A 15,614-nucleotide genomic window follows, 5' to 3' on the forward strand; every position below is an offset into this window, starting at 1 on the left:
TTGACAATGTGTTTCTGGGAAATGGAGCCCAACCTCCTGCAGCCACGCTAGCTGCTCAGTGGTGCTGAGAGCGAAATGAAACGTCTGCCTGCTTATTTGTAACGTTAAGGATTTGTACAAGGTGAATGCGCAACATTTTAGTTTGGTGTGTGGGTATGTACGTGTTTGTGAGAATGGAATGCAAATATTTTTTTCGGGTATCTAACCTTTTGTCCTTGAGCTCCATCAGGTCCAGGGGGTCCCCGAGGTCCTGTGGTTCCCTGTAAGTTACAAAAAATGCATTGCAGAAAAAGCACTCATGTCGCACTGATCATGTGTAGAGATATTTGCAGAAAGGGGGAGAAATAAAGTCTAAATACGTATGTTGGATGGATCAATTGCCTTTTAAAAACTGCTCAATCAGGCTTCATTGGAGGTAACATAGAAAAGCAAGTCAAGATGACCAGCTCACCTGTAACCCCACCAGACCTGCAGGTCCCACCTCACCCATCAGCCCTGGTTCACCCTGTGCAACAGCATAAACATGACATCACAAACTGGTTTTCCTCGATCAAATTGATCTGATTTTCTTTTTTGCCATTTATGCTCGAAAGGAACTGAAATCTCACGTAATTGAACAAGCTGAGTCGGCACCTTCGTTAGCTTCCTTTCTCTTGACTTCATCAAAGAGATGTTTAGCACTCTGAGCGAACGTCGCTCAGTCGTAGTCGCCAGCAGTTTAATGCAAGGAGTGCCAAAGGTGAGCATAACCAGTGTTCTATGTCAGCAACTTTGACATTTCTTTTCCATATTGCCTGTTGGGAGTTTCTAGACTTGTAGATATTCAATTGTCACAAATGCATTTACTGTCAATGCATGATTATGGGGCGTTTTTCTGTCTGTTACCATGGTTATGAAAAAGATTATGAGGCCTTATTTCCTTAAACGTGGTAGAGGAGTGTAGCATGGAAGGAAGAAGCCATCACATTTCGGGGCAGAACCATTAAACATGGCAAAAAAACAACGTTTTTCTTCAGGCTTGGCTGAGTTGGCCTCGGCGGAGGTAAACGCGCTCGGAGTGGCTTCTACTTGTGCGTGCGAGCGGTACTTTCATGTCATCCTAGAAGATGGTTTTGACAGAATAATATCTTACCTTCCTGCTCATAATTTTACCTTAAAACAATTTAGCTGAAAATATTTTATCTTGTTGTACATTAGTGAGCCAAAACTTTGATAGAATATCTGTATAATTATAATTATCGGTGGGGTTTGTATGACTTTGCTCACCATCAGTCCAATGTGGCCCTTCTCCCCCTTTGGGCCCCTTTCACCATTTTCCCCGAGGGCTCCCCAGGGTCCCTCTATACCCGACAGACCTGGAGGTCCCACGTCACCCTGACAACAATAGTTACATCCGATCAGTATCTGAAACCCTATCAACTTGCTAAGATGTTCATGTTTACCTTCTCTCCTTTGGATCCAGAATCTCCGGCTTCGCCAGGAGGGCCGACATCTCCCTACAGAGGAGGAGGAGGAGTTAACTTTATCGCTGCCTATCAGAGATAACAGCAATTCATTGGTTCTATTTTACTGGAAAGTCATCTACTTTATGTCTCAACTTGTGGTTTACCTTCTTTTTTTTTTTGAAAATAATTTAAAGGTTCATCTCCAAAACTTACTCGATGAAAAGAAAAGAACACCATTTTCAAGCCAGCATTACAAGAAAGTAGAAAAGTTCCCTGCATTGTAATTAGCTAAACTCAATTTAAAAAGCAATTACACGCTCTACAAGCACTTTGTTGGCCACCATGAATTTTTTGTTGACACCACAATGACTAATAACAGTACTGAAATAATATCAGGAGTCTGCAGAACCGGGTTGTGTTTTCAAATGTTTTTCAGGTTTGTGCATCAAGCGGAACATCGAACTGTGAAGATCCTGGCATTGAAGTATCCCGTACACGACGTGCTAGCTCCCTCCTAGCTTAGCATGTCGTTATATCATCGGCACTTAGGGAATCTCAGGAAATGAACACCACCATCATCAGGAACAATTCATTTCACGGTTTGGCGGAGTTTAAGGCTTTTGAACGCATTTATAGATAAGTTTCTTAAAGAACCTGACACGCCACTGATTCTGCAAATCAACTGAACGCAGAGACATCCATTCACCATAACAACATGACCATGAAGAGAAACAACGATGTCATGAACAGTTGCGCTACTGGACCATTCTCAGACAAAAAACAAAGAAATGCACTGACCTCTTTACCGACCGGTCCAGCAGGAGCCTGCAAGCCTTTCGCACCTTCAAGTCCTCTCTCTCCGGGTAGCCCTGGAGGGCCAGGTCTCCCAATAGGCCCTACGTCCCCCTGTCCAACATCAGTTGTGTAGAAATCACCAACTTTGTGCTGATTTGTTCCATCAAACCCGAGGCTTTAGGCTGGGGTTCATCATTAACCAAGTCCACTAGTTTTACTCAGGTTTGATACAACAAATGTTTCCATGGTTTGTGTGTGAACAAACAGGAATGGTGCTTCTGCTGTCACTGACCTGGTCTCCTTTCCGTCCAGGTGGGCCCTCAATACCTGTTTGACCAGGGAGACCCTAATGATAAGAAGTTAAACAAAAATCAGCTCCCAGTAAAATGTCAGGTTGGTTCTGATGGACAGCTCATGATGAAACCCACAAAAACTGGCCTCTGCAAACTTATAAATTATTCTAATTAGAAACATAGACTTGCATTCTCTTCTACTTCCAACTCTGCTAAGGAGCTTATGTGGTAGGCGCTGTTTGTTTGCCAGCAGGATTATATGAGGCCAATTTTCTCCAAACTTGGTGGAGTGTAGCGTGGACCAAGAAAGAACCATTACAATTTGAGGCGCACCGATGTGACATTGTGAAGATTGCATGTATTTATTTTGGCTGAGCTCTTAAAAGACATATTTACAGATTAGTTGATGGGCCAAAGCATAAAATTTCACTTACTAGCATCAGTCAAGGTGGAAAATCTAGTTAAACTCTTTGTTGCTACTGTGGTAGGATAAATATCGCCAAGTGGTAGATTTGTCACTGTTAAAAAAAGGGGGGGGGGGCAGTTTTCTTGAATGCAGACGACGTCAGCGATGAGTGAGCAACACTTTCTTCTCTTTCCAGGTCTGCCACGAGTGATGAAGACCTCCCAACTAACCCTTCGTGTGTGTTACTCTCCCATTTAAAAGCTCCGTCACCGTTACCAGCATAGAGAAAACAAAATGGATTTTAAGGTTCACGTTTCCTGTTTTGTGTGACAAAAGACATGTTTTTTTTTTTTACACTTGAACTCATCTTCACAACGTAAATACTGATTGCACGATGAAGTAATGACCACAGAAAATGGACGTCATGAGCGTTCAGACACTTTCACCGGATCTGGCACCTCCGTAGAACCTGATGTGATGAGAGCTGGGATGTGTTTCTGCGTCTCCCTCTCACTGACCTGTGGTGTATTTGGTGTGATATTGCTGTCACACTTCTAGCTATCCGGCTCGTTTTATGTTGTAGCATCTCAATGAGACTTACTTGCAATGTGACCCAGTTTGATGTGTTCCTTGTAGAATGCTACGCTAGGACACAGCTGTGGTCATACAGACGAGCTAACACATTTGTCAAAATAACTTTAAACATTTTTAATTTTCAGGTGAAATCAAGGAATATGGAGTGGGATTAATGCTTGTTGTTTCATTTCACTTGAACCAACCTGTTGTCCGTCTTGTCCTGGTGGGCCAGCATCACCAGGTGGGCCAGGTAAACCCTGGAGGGGACAGTTCACACATTCAATTTATATTAAAATAAACTACTTACACATCTTATAACAACTTCAGACTTCATAATAATGGAAATAAAGTGGACACTGAATGATTCTTGTTGATTCTACCTTGTGTCCCCTCTCTCCCGTTGCTCCTAATAATCCATCTACACCTTGGGGGCCCTGCAGAGACCCAACACGCTGTCAGACCACTGATTATATAAACCCACGAGAAAAATTCACATTTCCAGGCACTGTTGTCACAGTTGACCACCGACAGATGTGACAACAACAAATTTAAAAAACAAAACAAAACAGCAGTCGATCGTGGTAAGTACCCACTCACTGGGATTCCTGCTTGCCCCTGCGGCCCCTGGGGTCCTAATGGTCCGTTACTCCCCTTGGGTCCAAGTCTCCCAGTAGCACCATCAGCACCAGGCAGACCTGGAGCCCCCTGGAGATCAGAGTATACGAGAATAGGTGAAGGCTTTTCTAATCAACGTGAAAGCACCAAGTGTAGACAAACTGCCAGCTCAGTGACTAAGTGACTGCTCAGGGTTACGTACATTCATGATCCCCGTCTCGTATTCCTGTTTTACTCGGTAGTTAGTGTCCTGTGCTCCTTCCTGTGATTACCTCACGTGTCTCATTTCCCCCAGAATATAGAACCTCTGTGTTTCCCACTGTCTTTTGTCAGATCATTGTTAGTGTCAGTGGATGTCTTTGCTTCATGCTCCATGTTTCCTCCCTCATGTTCCCACGTCCATTTTTAGCCTGGTCTGACCTCGGTTTTGTTTTTACTTTTACCTGTCTGGGACTGAGGCCTGTTGACCGCCTTGATTTGCTACTCTGTTTTTTTCCCTTCCGTTGGTACTTTGAGGTTCCTGAGTTACTTTGCCTTTTGATTATTACATACCTTTTGGTTGAACCCCTGCTGTCTGCCCTTGGGTCCTATTTCTCCGCCTACGTACCCTGACACGTGTAAGCAACGTACAGTAACCCAGTTAAATTTTCTAATGAAAATGTAGGATATTGATGAGACGGGGGGGCCCACTCAGGGCCATCCAATCCTGTACACCCAAACAGAGAGTGGTGCTGGAGTTCTCATGGTAAGTTGGACTCTGTTCTGGTGGGGGTTGGCCTCTTTACCATCTATCCTCTTTATGATTTTAATGGAAGGATTTCAAGGTGTAGTCATGGGGTTTGCAGCTGGGTGAGCGAAGGACAGCATTGCTGCTTTTTGTTGATGATGTGGTCCTGATGGCACCACTGGTCTGTTACCCTCAGCCCCCCATGGACAGGATGTTTTCCAGTTAGGAGACTATGGAGTGTGAAAGGGGCCAGAAAATCCAAGCAGCAGGATTGGTGTCGTAGCACTGCACTCTCAATGTAGCGGCCAGTCTTCACTCCTCCTCTCACCCATGGTTATGAGTTATTGGTCATGAGCAAAAGAACAAGATCGTGAATTTCAAGCGGCCGAGCTGGGCTTCCTCAGGAGGGTGGGCTGATGTCTCTCTCAGGGTAGGGTGAGACGTCCAGGCATCTGAGAGGGACTCGGAGCACTCACTGCTGAAAGGTTCCTGTTGAGGTGGTTCAGGCATCTCTCCAGGATCCAACCTGGGAGGAGTTCCAAACATGTCCAGCTGGGGGCAGATGAGCACCAGGAGGAGGGTTTATATCTCCATGCTGGGCTGGGAACGCCTCAGGATCCCCCAGTCAGAGCTGGTTTATACAGCCAGGAAGTGGTCAGTCTGGGGTTCCCTGATGGAGCTGCTACCTCTGCAACTGGACTTTGGATAAGTAGTTGTCGATGGATGGACAGACGGATGTGGGACATCCTGCTCAGACTTGGAAGGACTACATTTTTATTTGGAAGAGTTTTCTTGTCTTGCCTGTCTTTTTATTTTGAAACGTCTTCCTCCTTGTAATTAGGATGGTCTGAGCTCACGTCCTGCCTCTGCTCCTTACTGAGTTCCTGTGTTTACTTTTCATCGAGCGGCCTGTGTCAGCCTCGGTTAGTGTTTGGCCTGTTCGCTGCTACCTGAACTTAAGACATTCAAGAAATAAAATCCTTTCTTCAGCTCCTGCTGCTGTCTGTGCTCCCCTCAAAGATCTTGATCATACATGCAAGTCAACGCTGACTTATTTCCATCGATTCGTTGTGATTTTACAAGACGACGAAAGATGATTAATGTAACACACACACACACACACACACACACACACACACACACACACACACACACACGGACAGATGCAAAAACGTTTTTCATTTACAGCCAGACAAGGTTCCATGTGCTCAGTGAATCATACAATATCAACAGTGTTCTGAGGATTTCTGAGGCAGATCAATGACATCGTCTTATTTGATGCAGTTCAGGATACGTGCGCTCTTACAGTGACATGACGAAATGATTGCTGCTTTTGACGTGCAGAACACAATCACACTTATCAATACAACAGCCAGGGTTGGAGTTACAATCTCAGCTTCAGTTGGGATTCCATACCAACGTACATCAGGAAAAATTAATAATAGATTACAAATAATCACATAACCATGAAAAAGAAAGGGGTGGGTGGACAACTAGAATGTCATCTCTATTGATAACCAAAATGTTTGCTTAGTAACGAAGCTAAACGGTAACAGATGACTGTGTATACAAAACCGGCTTTTTCTACACACAAAAAAAAAAACATACCGTCAAAGCCATTATTGTGTTTCACTGTTGAAATTGAGTTCTATGACGTAGGAATGCAAACCATCAAAGGTTCCCTGTAAGAACCGTAACTTACTGGTGGTCCCTGTATCCCTTTGTGTCCTTCATCTCCAGGTCGACCCTGTGAGACATAAGCAAACGTCAAACCAGAATCTGGTTCGGAGCAAAGGCAGAGGTTTATCTAGTCTTACTTGGACTGGATTTCATAATGTAGCATCCAGTGTTTCAGTGAATGAACAAAAATGAAACCCCTGAGACAACCCAATGAGAGGCTTCGATGAGCATGAAGCTAATGCTAAAGCAGCCAGAAAGCTGTTCCCCTGTTGGTTCTTTGTCTAAATTTGGTTTAATCCTCCACTTTTCCACAATCCAAGTATTTGTAATGTTGTTTGGAAAGGTGTTGTTCGACTAAGTTTTCCCTTCTCTTTCATGAACAGAAATAAAATACTCCACCTATAAACTTAGACTTGAAAATGTGGTTTAAATTATCTTTTGCAAACTGTTTTTGCAAACTGACGCGCCTTGTGAATAATAAGCGATCCTGTTCATAATAAGGACTCAGCCATTTAGAGTGCAAACTCTCCCATCAGAGATTTCGCTCACCTGGGGTCCCTGTGGTCCCCTCTCCCCGGGAGGACCTGGCAAACCCTGGAAGAGACAGAAGGAAAGGGAAAGGCAGTTAGAAACTCGAATGCTTGTCTGCTGATTATGAGTAAAGAATTAAAAACTCCACTGACCGGAGTATCAACTACCATGATGAGTGAGCTTTTCTACAGATTCAGCGGTGTGATCATTCAGTTCTCCTCAGAGTTCAGGCTGGTAGCTGATGGATCGGCCTTCTCAGTACCGTATGACCTGACTCTCTGACAGATTGATGGATTTCACCTAAGTAGTGGGCAGCCATGTGAGTAAAAGGTGTGTCCAGTGACAGTGCAAGGACTGGGGAAAAGACCCGCATCCATTGTTGAACCTGACCCCCGTCATGCAAGGGGGGGCTTTCTTATTCCCAAATCTAACCAACTGGAAAACTAGGAAATTTGATTTACTGGGAGCCGAAAGAGAAGAACATTTACCCCACAATTTACCGGCTCTTCCTTGAAATTTGGCCACACAGTTTTCACGTAACCCTGCTACGAGTCAGATGACACGAGAGCCGGTGACTGGCAGAGGTAATGAGCCAAAATCTTCAACTGGATTTACCTGACGAACACTGGTCTGGTGAGGTGTAATACACAGGTAATATGAGAAATTGAATGTGACAGCACTCAATTTAGTGGAACTAATTCCATGCAACGGCGAATTGAATGATGATGACACTGAAGTATTTAGATGCAGCATCTTCTTAACTCGAGAGAGTGGCTCATTACAACGCTGTAGAAATGATAAAACAGAAGAGGCTCTCTCGGCTGCTTCAGAGGGAAGAGCCAGTCTTTCACTATAGCCTTTATAAGGTTGCTGATTTCTCTTCCTCCAGCACATCAATTAGCATTCATGTACTGAGTAAGTAAGGCAGCACTGTGAAACATCTGCTTCCCCTGTCTCACAGTCTATGAGGTTTCTGAATGGGTTTTTGGTTAAATGCTTGACATGAGGTCCATGGGTCACACTGGCTTAAGACATTTTAAATTTGGGCTCTAAGGAATAAAACACATCAGTAAATACAGCAGCCGTGAATTTCAAAGCGCTTACGTGGCTTAAAAACAGTGGTTGCTAACAAGTGGCGAAACAAAACCACAAACATCACGACGCTGCAAACAGAGGAGAATTCAGGTCTGGCATCTGCAGCATAGTTTGTTTATCTATCTATTTATTTATATATATATAATAATCTTGCAGGACAACACTTTCTCATCAACTTTTGTTTGTCACAGGATTTACTTTCTGCAATAATCCAAATTGACATAAAACTCCAATTGGCGTATGGTGAAGGGAACCTGTGGACTAACTTCTGGGCTGCCCAGCAAAACTACACCCTCCCCGCAGAAGCCTTTAATCTGGGTCAGTCAAAATGGAACTAAGCAGCCAGCCAGTGCTGAAAACAGCGATGATGAAAGGACATGAGAATATTCTTGAATTGCTTTGTGCATCTTGCAAGTAATTGTTTCAGAGTTCAGCGTTCAGACAGCCTCACTGGAAATAGCACTACTTAGTCACTCATGAGTTTATCTGGCACTCAGCCTGCGTGGAGGGCGCAATTTATCGTTATTATTTAGAACAAGTTGCTTGTCCTCCATCAGCTGGACATGCCACTTCACCCTGCCATTGCATTCACCCCCCAACGACCTGCCAGACCACCACCCATGGTGGTCCCTGAACACCAGCAACACACTCTGCCGGTGTACTTTCCTCCTTGGTGTGACCCTGTCCTGGCTGCCTGTGAAAAATACTTGGTGACGCACTTAAAAACCCCTGGTGAGGCCATTAACCCCTTGACGCTTGAATTGATTTCCAGTTATATAAAAAATATATTATTATTTGTGTTTGTGCTTTCAAGCTGATGCTAAATGAAGTGGAAATTGTTCATTTGTCTATAGTACATTGAGTAGATTCAATTTTAGGTGTGATGCAAATGAGTGCAGCAGGCATGAATGGTGAAACTGGTAAAACATTTATTGTCGTTACAGGTTCCTAGGAAGGTACTGGTGCACAATCAGCATTGGAGGAATACACGTTATCTCAGCTGCAGCCTGAGTGGAGGCGGTGTGTCGTGAATTTGCAACACTCGGTGTCAAGGGGTTAATAGATAGTAAAATGAAAGATAGACTCTTACCGCTGGTCCAGGCTTCCCAACAGGCCCAGGTAAACCTCGCACACCTGGCTCACCCTAATGCACAAGACAGACAAATGATTGATACTGGGATGGAGGAGTCACCCAGTAGTAAGCTTACATCCGCGGTGTTGTTTTGGTAAACTAGACTAGGGCGCTAGAGACCTACAGGGACTGGCTGACCACTAGTTAGCTTAGCGCAATGAACGGAAGTGAGTGGGAAGCGTTTGCATTTCAGGGTCTTGGTTTATCCAGAAGTAATCCTCCTCACACTCGGTCGGCCGTGATCAGTTGCTCTTCTAGTCCGAAACAAACGCTCTGTTGTTGTGTTGGCTGAAGACTTCAGGCACTACGTCAAATCAGAGTGTTCTTTTGAGACATTGTTAGATAGAAGTGACCTTACCCTCTCTCCAATGACGCCTGGTGGCCCTCGCATGCCCACATTCCCATGAATCCCCTGATGGTCCAAGCACCAAAAGACGGAATAATTTGATTAGTTATCATGAAATGTCACGGTGAGGCGGTGAGTCAGTTGGTAACACTTCACATTTTGTGCAAGAAAACTGGAGGGATGACTTGTTCTGAACATTTTTGGAATTCATACCCTTTTACACAGAAGCTTCCCTCTAGACGTAGTGCATGATACATAAAAATCATTTGCTTGGAGAGAAAACGAGTCAGATATACGCACCTCTTTGAAATAATGTATTTTCTGTCATATAGTGTTGGGATATTGGATGTTCATTTCAAATGTGTTGTAAAATAATCAGAAAAAAGTAATAAAACCCTGTGAACACAAAGTTCATGTTTCAGAGTGCTCTGTATATTTGTTTTCCAAGAGCACCGGGGTGATGTCAGCTAAATCAGCTCGTCTCAGATGGGATGAACTGAGGGGCAACAGAAGGGGCCACTAAAAGCCGAACTGCGAATCACGCTAAGCTTTTCAAGTGGTGTAAACATAAAGTCTGATAGGTCCTCTTCTGTCTATAATTTATGCTAATATTTTTGTGCTCGACAGATGCTTCCTGCCTCTCTGACTCTGCAAAGTCCGTTCTCAGTAAAGCGAGTTCATAAGAAACTGCTAACAAGGACAGTTCCAACCTCGGAGGTGGAAAAACAGAGCGAACATCCGTCAACCTCTGCACATCCTTCCAGAGGAGAGCAACATTCAAGGGGGCTTGAGGAAGTGTGTTTGATGAAGCTGGCTTGTGTTGAAAACACATCCACTGTATATGAATTGTGCTTTACATAGAAATAAGTCACATGAATGTTGATTCAGCTCAAATTTATAAGCACAGGTGATGCCAAACAATACTGTGACAGTTCACTTTAATAAATTTGTATGCATCATGAAGCTAGCTAATGATAGCGTTCTGGCTCTCAATATCACCGTCGGTACTGTAAATAACAGAACATACAAAGCATTCCACGCTTGTGCTGTCTGGCGTCCCAGAGGGGGGGGGACTAAGACCCCGGGTTGGGAACCTCTGACTTGAGAGGGAACGTGAGCGTCAAGCTCACCTATGAATACTTCTTCATTTTATCTGCAGTTCCTGGAGGAGTTTTCTGGGTTGAGCTTATCTCAGCACAGCATGACAGACCTTTCCACAGACAGCAGCGTGAACACAGGTGTGATTAATAGAATTCATTATGGCCCTGTTCCATTAAGATGGGTTGGTTGGTGTACACTCAGTAGAATGTGGGGAAAAATAAATCTTGCATTACTCCTGTACTTATCTGAAAGTCAAAATCTCAGCAGTTTAAATGTAATTAGCTAATGTCCTTCTGAAACACATTAGCTTCTTGTCGAAAATGCTGCTGTTTTTCCAATGAAAATAGGATAACTGAAGGTAAGGGAAGGACTCAGCACTCTGTTCAGATGAACAGGATACTCAACAATAGTTTGCACTTACTGGTTAACATGTGCGGGTCTGAATCTGTAAAGACTTGATGTAGCCATCCTGATGTTTCTGCTCATGAAAGTTCAGAGGCGCAAACGTCCTGCTTGGAATTCCTGTCCCTTTAAGCAGCGATCTTGTGATAACGGGACGTTATCTCGTGCCAAAGCTTGTTCTCTCTTGATAATGACGTGATCCTGTTATCTTTCTCAAGATCTTGTGACGTCGGATATTTCATCGAGAAATCATGAGATAATGTGAAAAATAAGCCTACTGTCTTAGGTTAATGCCACAATCGCTCATGATAACGAGATAATAATGCTGCTTTCCAAAAGTTACGCTTGCATTCATCTTATTGCACGCTAAAATTACTACCACTAGACAAATCATGAATTTATTTCTCAATCTCTTAAATAAGAGCCTCAGTTAAATCGATGACTATGATTTTTCACATGTTCACCAGTGAAAGCTCTAATGTGCAGCGATGCATAGTTAATGTAGTGTATGTACGTGTGTGTACTGTGCTGAGGTAATACATGCGTATTCCATGTACTCTGCAGAGGAATCACTTACATACATGCCTACTGGGCCCTGAGGTCCCTCCATGCCAGGCTTCCCCATGAAACCCTGACAACACACACATGGCAACATTACACACACTTCTACAACAGATATTTGTGCGCTGATGGAAGAGCTCACTCACTTTGTCTCCTGGGGGACCTGGGGAGCCTTGAGGTCCAGTCTTCCCTGGTGGGCCCTTTAACAGAATAACACTTTGTAATGACGGGTCAAAGAACTGATCAGTGTCACTGTTTGTATTTTCAGCCAATCAGAGTCCCAGGATTGCAATAGCATCACATCAGCCTGGATGTAGTGAGTAAACAAGGAGGTTGCTGTGGACCAGCTGGGTGCTCTGACCGCCTTCAGCACCTAAAATGTCCTCATGGAATACAACACAAGGAACATTATTGTCCCCTTAAACAAATGTTAATTCACTGGAACAAATTATACCCACATACTGATGTGTGCACACAATTTAAGAAATGTACAAGTTGGATTGCATAGAAGAATGTTTTGCCTCAAAAGAACATTGAATTGACTGACATTGTGACTGTAGGTCTAAAGCAGTCTGTTCCCCAAAACCTTCTTTTCTGGGACTCACTTTCAAAACAAAACAAAACAAAACAAAACAAAATGACTCATTTGTTTTAATCCAACGTCCTCCCTTTCAGTCTGGCTGAGACTGACATGCTCCCTCATGTGGCTAAAAGGTGTGCTGCAGATACATTTCTTGTCTTTTTCTGAATCGTCCAAGTCGTTCCTCTTCCTTTTTTGACGGACACCTGGAACAATGAGGTCTTCTGCATTTTAGTTGCAATTTATCTGTCCATGATGAGAAGATCAGATTTTACTGTCTCCTTAAGCAGCTTTTCATTATTTTAATTATACTGCTGTAAATTTTGACATGGATTTGAGTTATTTTCTGTGTAAACAGATGTTTCAGATAATTTATGGTCCTTGAAATGTTCTTTCAGAGTAGGCGTACATAGAAACACCTTAGAAATGACCAGTTTACTCTTGGGAGCGTGGACAATGTCGGTTAACTAAAAAAAAAAAAATAATCGAAGTATTTCTACGTGGAAATGACTGGAGAGCAGAGATGGAGTTTAGGTTTCCACTGACAGATGTCAAGTCTCTCCTCAGCACCATGAGGACACGAGTCAGTGATGGAACTCGAGTTTGTTCTTCAGTCTGTGAGCCGATGTTAGAATCAAGAACGAAACAATGTTCAAAACCTGACGGTTGAAAACTGAAAGACTGCGCGTTGCTCTTTGTGCGACCATGTTCATTTTTTAAATAAATTAATCTACAAAAAAACAAAAAACAAAACAGTCCTAAAAAAAAAGAAGTCACTGAATAAGAATCAATTTGCAACAATGTAACCTCATTTAAGTTGTTGTTTTCTTCATACTGTACTGGCAGATTATTTTACTTCTTAAAATGTAGCCAGCCAGACTGGCAAAGGGTGCTTTTTACTTGGGGGTCTGATGCAGTAGTACTAGCTGGTACTGAGTTAGTGGGTTATGTAGTATACCAGTATGGAGTGTTTTCATTCAATTTAGTTTTCTTGTGTGTATCTGTCGGTATATTCATACGTACGAGTGTGTGAAGCCTAACCAGCATCTAAGCCTGTCGACCACTGGCTGTTAGAATTCGAGTTACATGGCAGGGTGATAACGGAAAAGTACTGCAGTGCCAAGTTGTTTAAAATGTTATGATACCATATTTGTAAGGTGCTGTCTATATTATTTGTGTACCTGTAAAATTGGTTATTTATGTGGACATAAATAAAATAATACAAATCTATTCATTAACCATAAATAAAATGTGTGTGCGCACTATTTGTACCCCAACCGTCTCCAGGGGTGACCTTGGCTGCAGCCTACACTCTCCCAGGCTCGGTGGCGTGGCGCACGCTGCGATGCCTCACACTCTCTCTGCCTCCTTTTGAACAACGGACTGCTCAAGGTTAGCGTGCATACGCAATCAAATGTATATGTGCTTCGTTTAATTCTGATGTGTGCCATTATTACATTCACCCAGTAATAATTGTGATTATGTGTGAGAGCTGTATGAGGCATTTAGTTGTGTAATCCAACAATTTCCTGCAAGGGATTCATAAAGGATTTGATTCTGATTCTGATGGGGGTCAATAGGCATGTTTGTTTTGGGGGTCCTGTCTGTCCTGTTTGGGGGGTGCTCATCTAAGCTAGACTGAAAGACCCGGTGGTCTTCCCTCTAAATTACACTTACACACACACACTTACACAAACACACACAGGTCTGCATAGCTATCCTTATTGGGACATTCCACTGACTTCCATTCATGTGAATATCCTAACCCAAGCCCTAATCTTAATCCTAACCCTAACAGATTGATGCCCGACCTCAACCTCAAGCTAACTGCAGTTAACACCTTCAGTCTACCTTTGACCAGGTGTTCATAAATGAAGTTCTGCCGCATTAGGACAGGTCTTTGGTCCCCATGAGGACTAGGGGTCCTGATAAGGTTAGTGTTTGTATCAGAAAAAGGTCTCCAAAAGGTAACAAAAACCAAGTGCGCGCGTGCACACACACACACACACACACACACACACACACACAAGCACACGCACACTGCAACTGTTAGGAGTTGTTATGCTTCAATGGATGTTTTCTGTTTAACTTTATGCTCTACTTCATTGTACATCTGTGTAAAGGTAAAGTTTTATGTTTCAAAACAGAACTATTGTCCATATTTCACTTGTAATTGACTCGATGAGGATGAAGTCTGATGGTTTTACCTCCAGTTTCTGTAATTTTCCTTGTTGGCCATTGGTGGCAACTATGTCACGTCAACTGCGTCACCTCAAGTTCAACTTTCTTCCGGATTCTTCCATTATAAAGACCTCTCACCTCTGTATCATATAGAGTCCATTCACAAATGCTGTCCCGAGATCTTGATGGACTTCCAGAACATCAACTACTACACCTGTAGCCCATACCTGACTAGACCCTCCACGACTTTCTGACAGGACAGATCAATAAATATGATTGTGGTCATAAAGTGGGAGTCTTAACAACAGCACCCTTGGCTGTATTCTAGAAGACAGGCTGTCAACATGAACCTTACAGGTAAACATGTCAGTGTCTGGTTGTGCATATTTTAGGGGTGTGACAATTCATCTACTACATTGACGGAGGCATCAATGTAGTCAATCAGTCGATTGTATCAATACTAGGTCGTGAGAAACTAGATTCAAGCACAGCAGAACTTGTAACGGTGTGTTCTTTAGTACTCTTAATGACAAGGAAGTGAAACGTCACTCGGTTCGGTCCGCTTGTTGGTGACGTCCCCGCCACACACCAGCAGCAGCACGAAATTCAGACCAACAAAACAAAGCATGGCGGGTGACAGAGGAGAAGCCGGCGAGCGAGAAATTATCAAGCCACAATTGCGGTCCGGTGTGTGGGAACACACACCGGACCGCAAAGACGCAGCTGTTCTAAATAAGTCACTTGCTGTTTGTAGGACATGGACAAGCAAAAGTAGCAGGTAAACCTGCCGCTCATTCAACCTGAAGAGATGTTGGTTGCACTTGACTCTTGATACTAAATATTGTATTATTTTTATGTTGAAAACAAAAGCAGAAGTCGCGGGTAAACCTGCTGTTGAAATATTGGTTGCATTCACACTAATTTCATTGAAAATGTACTGAATATCGAAAATGAGAGCAGACAAGGTTGACCTCCTGTTAATTCAACCTCAAGTGTTTTTCCACGTTAGTCAAATCAAACCTGAATGCATTTGCCATTCATTTGAATTTTTGGCTAAAACGTTACCGAATTGATTTCAAGTCACTGAATCGTTTCGGATCGGATCATTCTCAATGAACCAATGTCATTCTTGACTCTTGTCCGTCACC

General features: G+C 43.2%; 1 protein-coding gene across 2 annotated transcripts in view; it reads right to left on the reverse strand.

Moving 5' to 3' along the window:
- Positions 1-15,614, reverse strand: part of LOC147244290 (uncharacterized) — a 120,695-nt gene that overhangs the window by 17,153 nt on the left and 87,928 nt on the right. For both annotated transcript variants that reach the window (XM_086186781.1, XM_086186782.1), the window contains 15 exons: positions 11,852-11,905; positions 11,722-11,775; positions 9,654-9,707; positions 9,254-9,307; positions 7,087-7,131; positions 6,560-6,604; positions 4,113-4,220; positions 3,896-3,949; positions 3,719-3,772; positions 2,533-2,586; positions 2,244-2,351; positions 1,443-1,496; positions 1,267-1,374; positions 452-505; positions 207-260 (listed from right to left, as the gene is read on the reverse strand). In XM_086186781.1, coding sequence (XP_086042907.1) covers positions 207-260; positions 452-505; positions 1,267-1,374; positions 1,443-1,496; positions 2,244-2,351; positions 2,533-2,586; positions 3,719-3,772; positions 3,896-3,949; positions 4,113-4,220; positions 6,560-6,604; positions 7,087-7,131; positions 9,254-9,307; positions 9,654-9,707; positions 11,722-11,775; positions 11,852-11,905 — 954 coding nt within the window. The remainder of the gene's footprint in view (positions 1-206; positions 261-451; positions 506-1,266; positions 1,375-1,442; positions 1,497-2,243; positions 2,352-2,532; positions 2,587-3,718; positions 3,773-3,895; positions 3,950-4,112; positions 4,221-6,559; positions 6,605-7,086; positions 7,132-9,253; positions 9,308-9,653; positions 9,708-11,721; positions 11,776-11,851; positions 11,906-15,614) is intronic.

Source organism: Aulostomus chinensis, chromosome 19 (genome assembly GCF_037954235.1).
Source record: "Aulostomus chinensis isolate RoL2024-O1b breed Wild chromosome 19, RoL_Achi_v1.0, whole genome shotgun sequence".
Taxonomy (NCBI): Eukaryota; Metazoa; Chordata; class Actinopteri; order Syngnathiformes; family Aulostomidae; genus Aulostomus; species Aulostomus chinensis.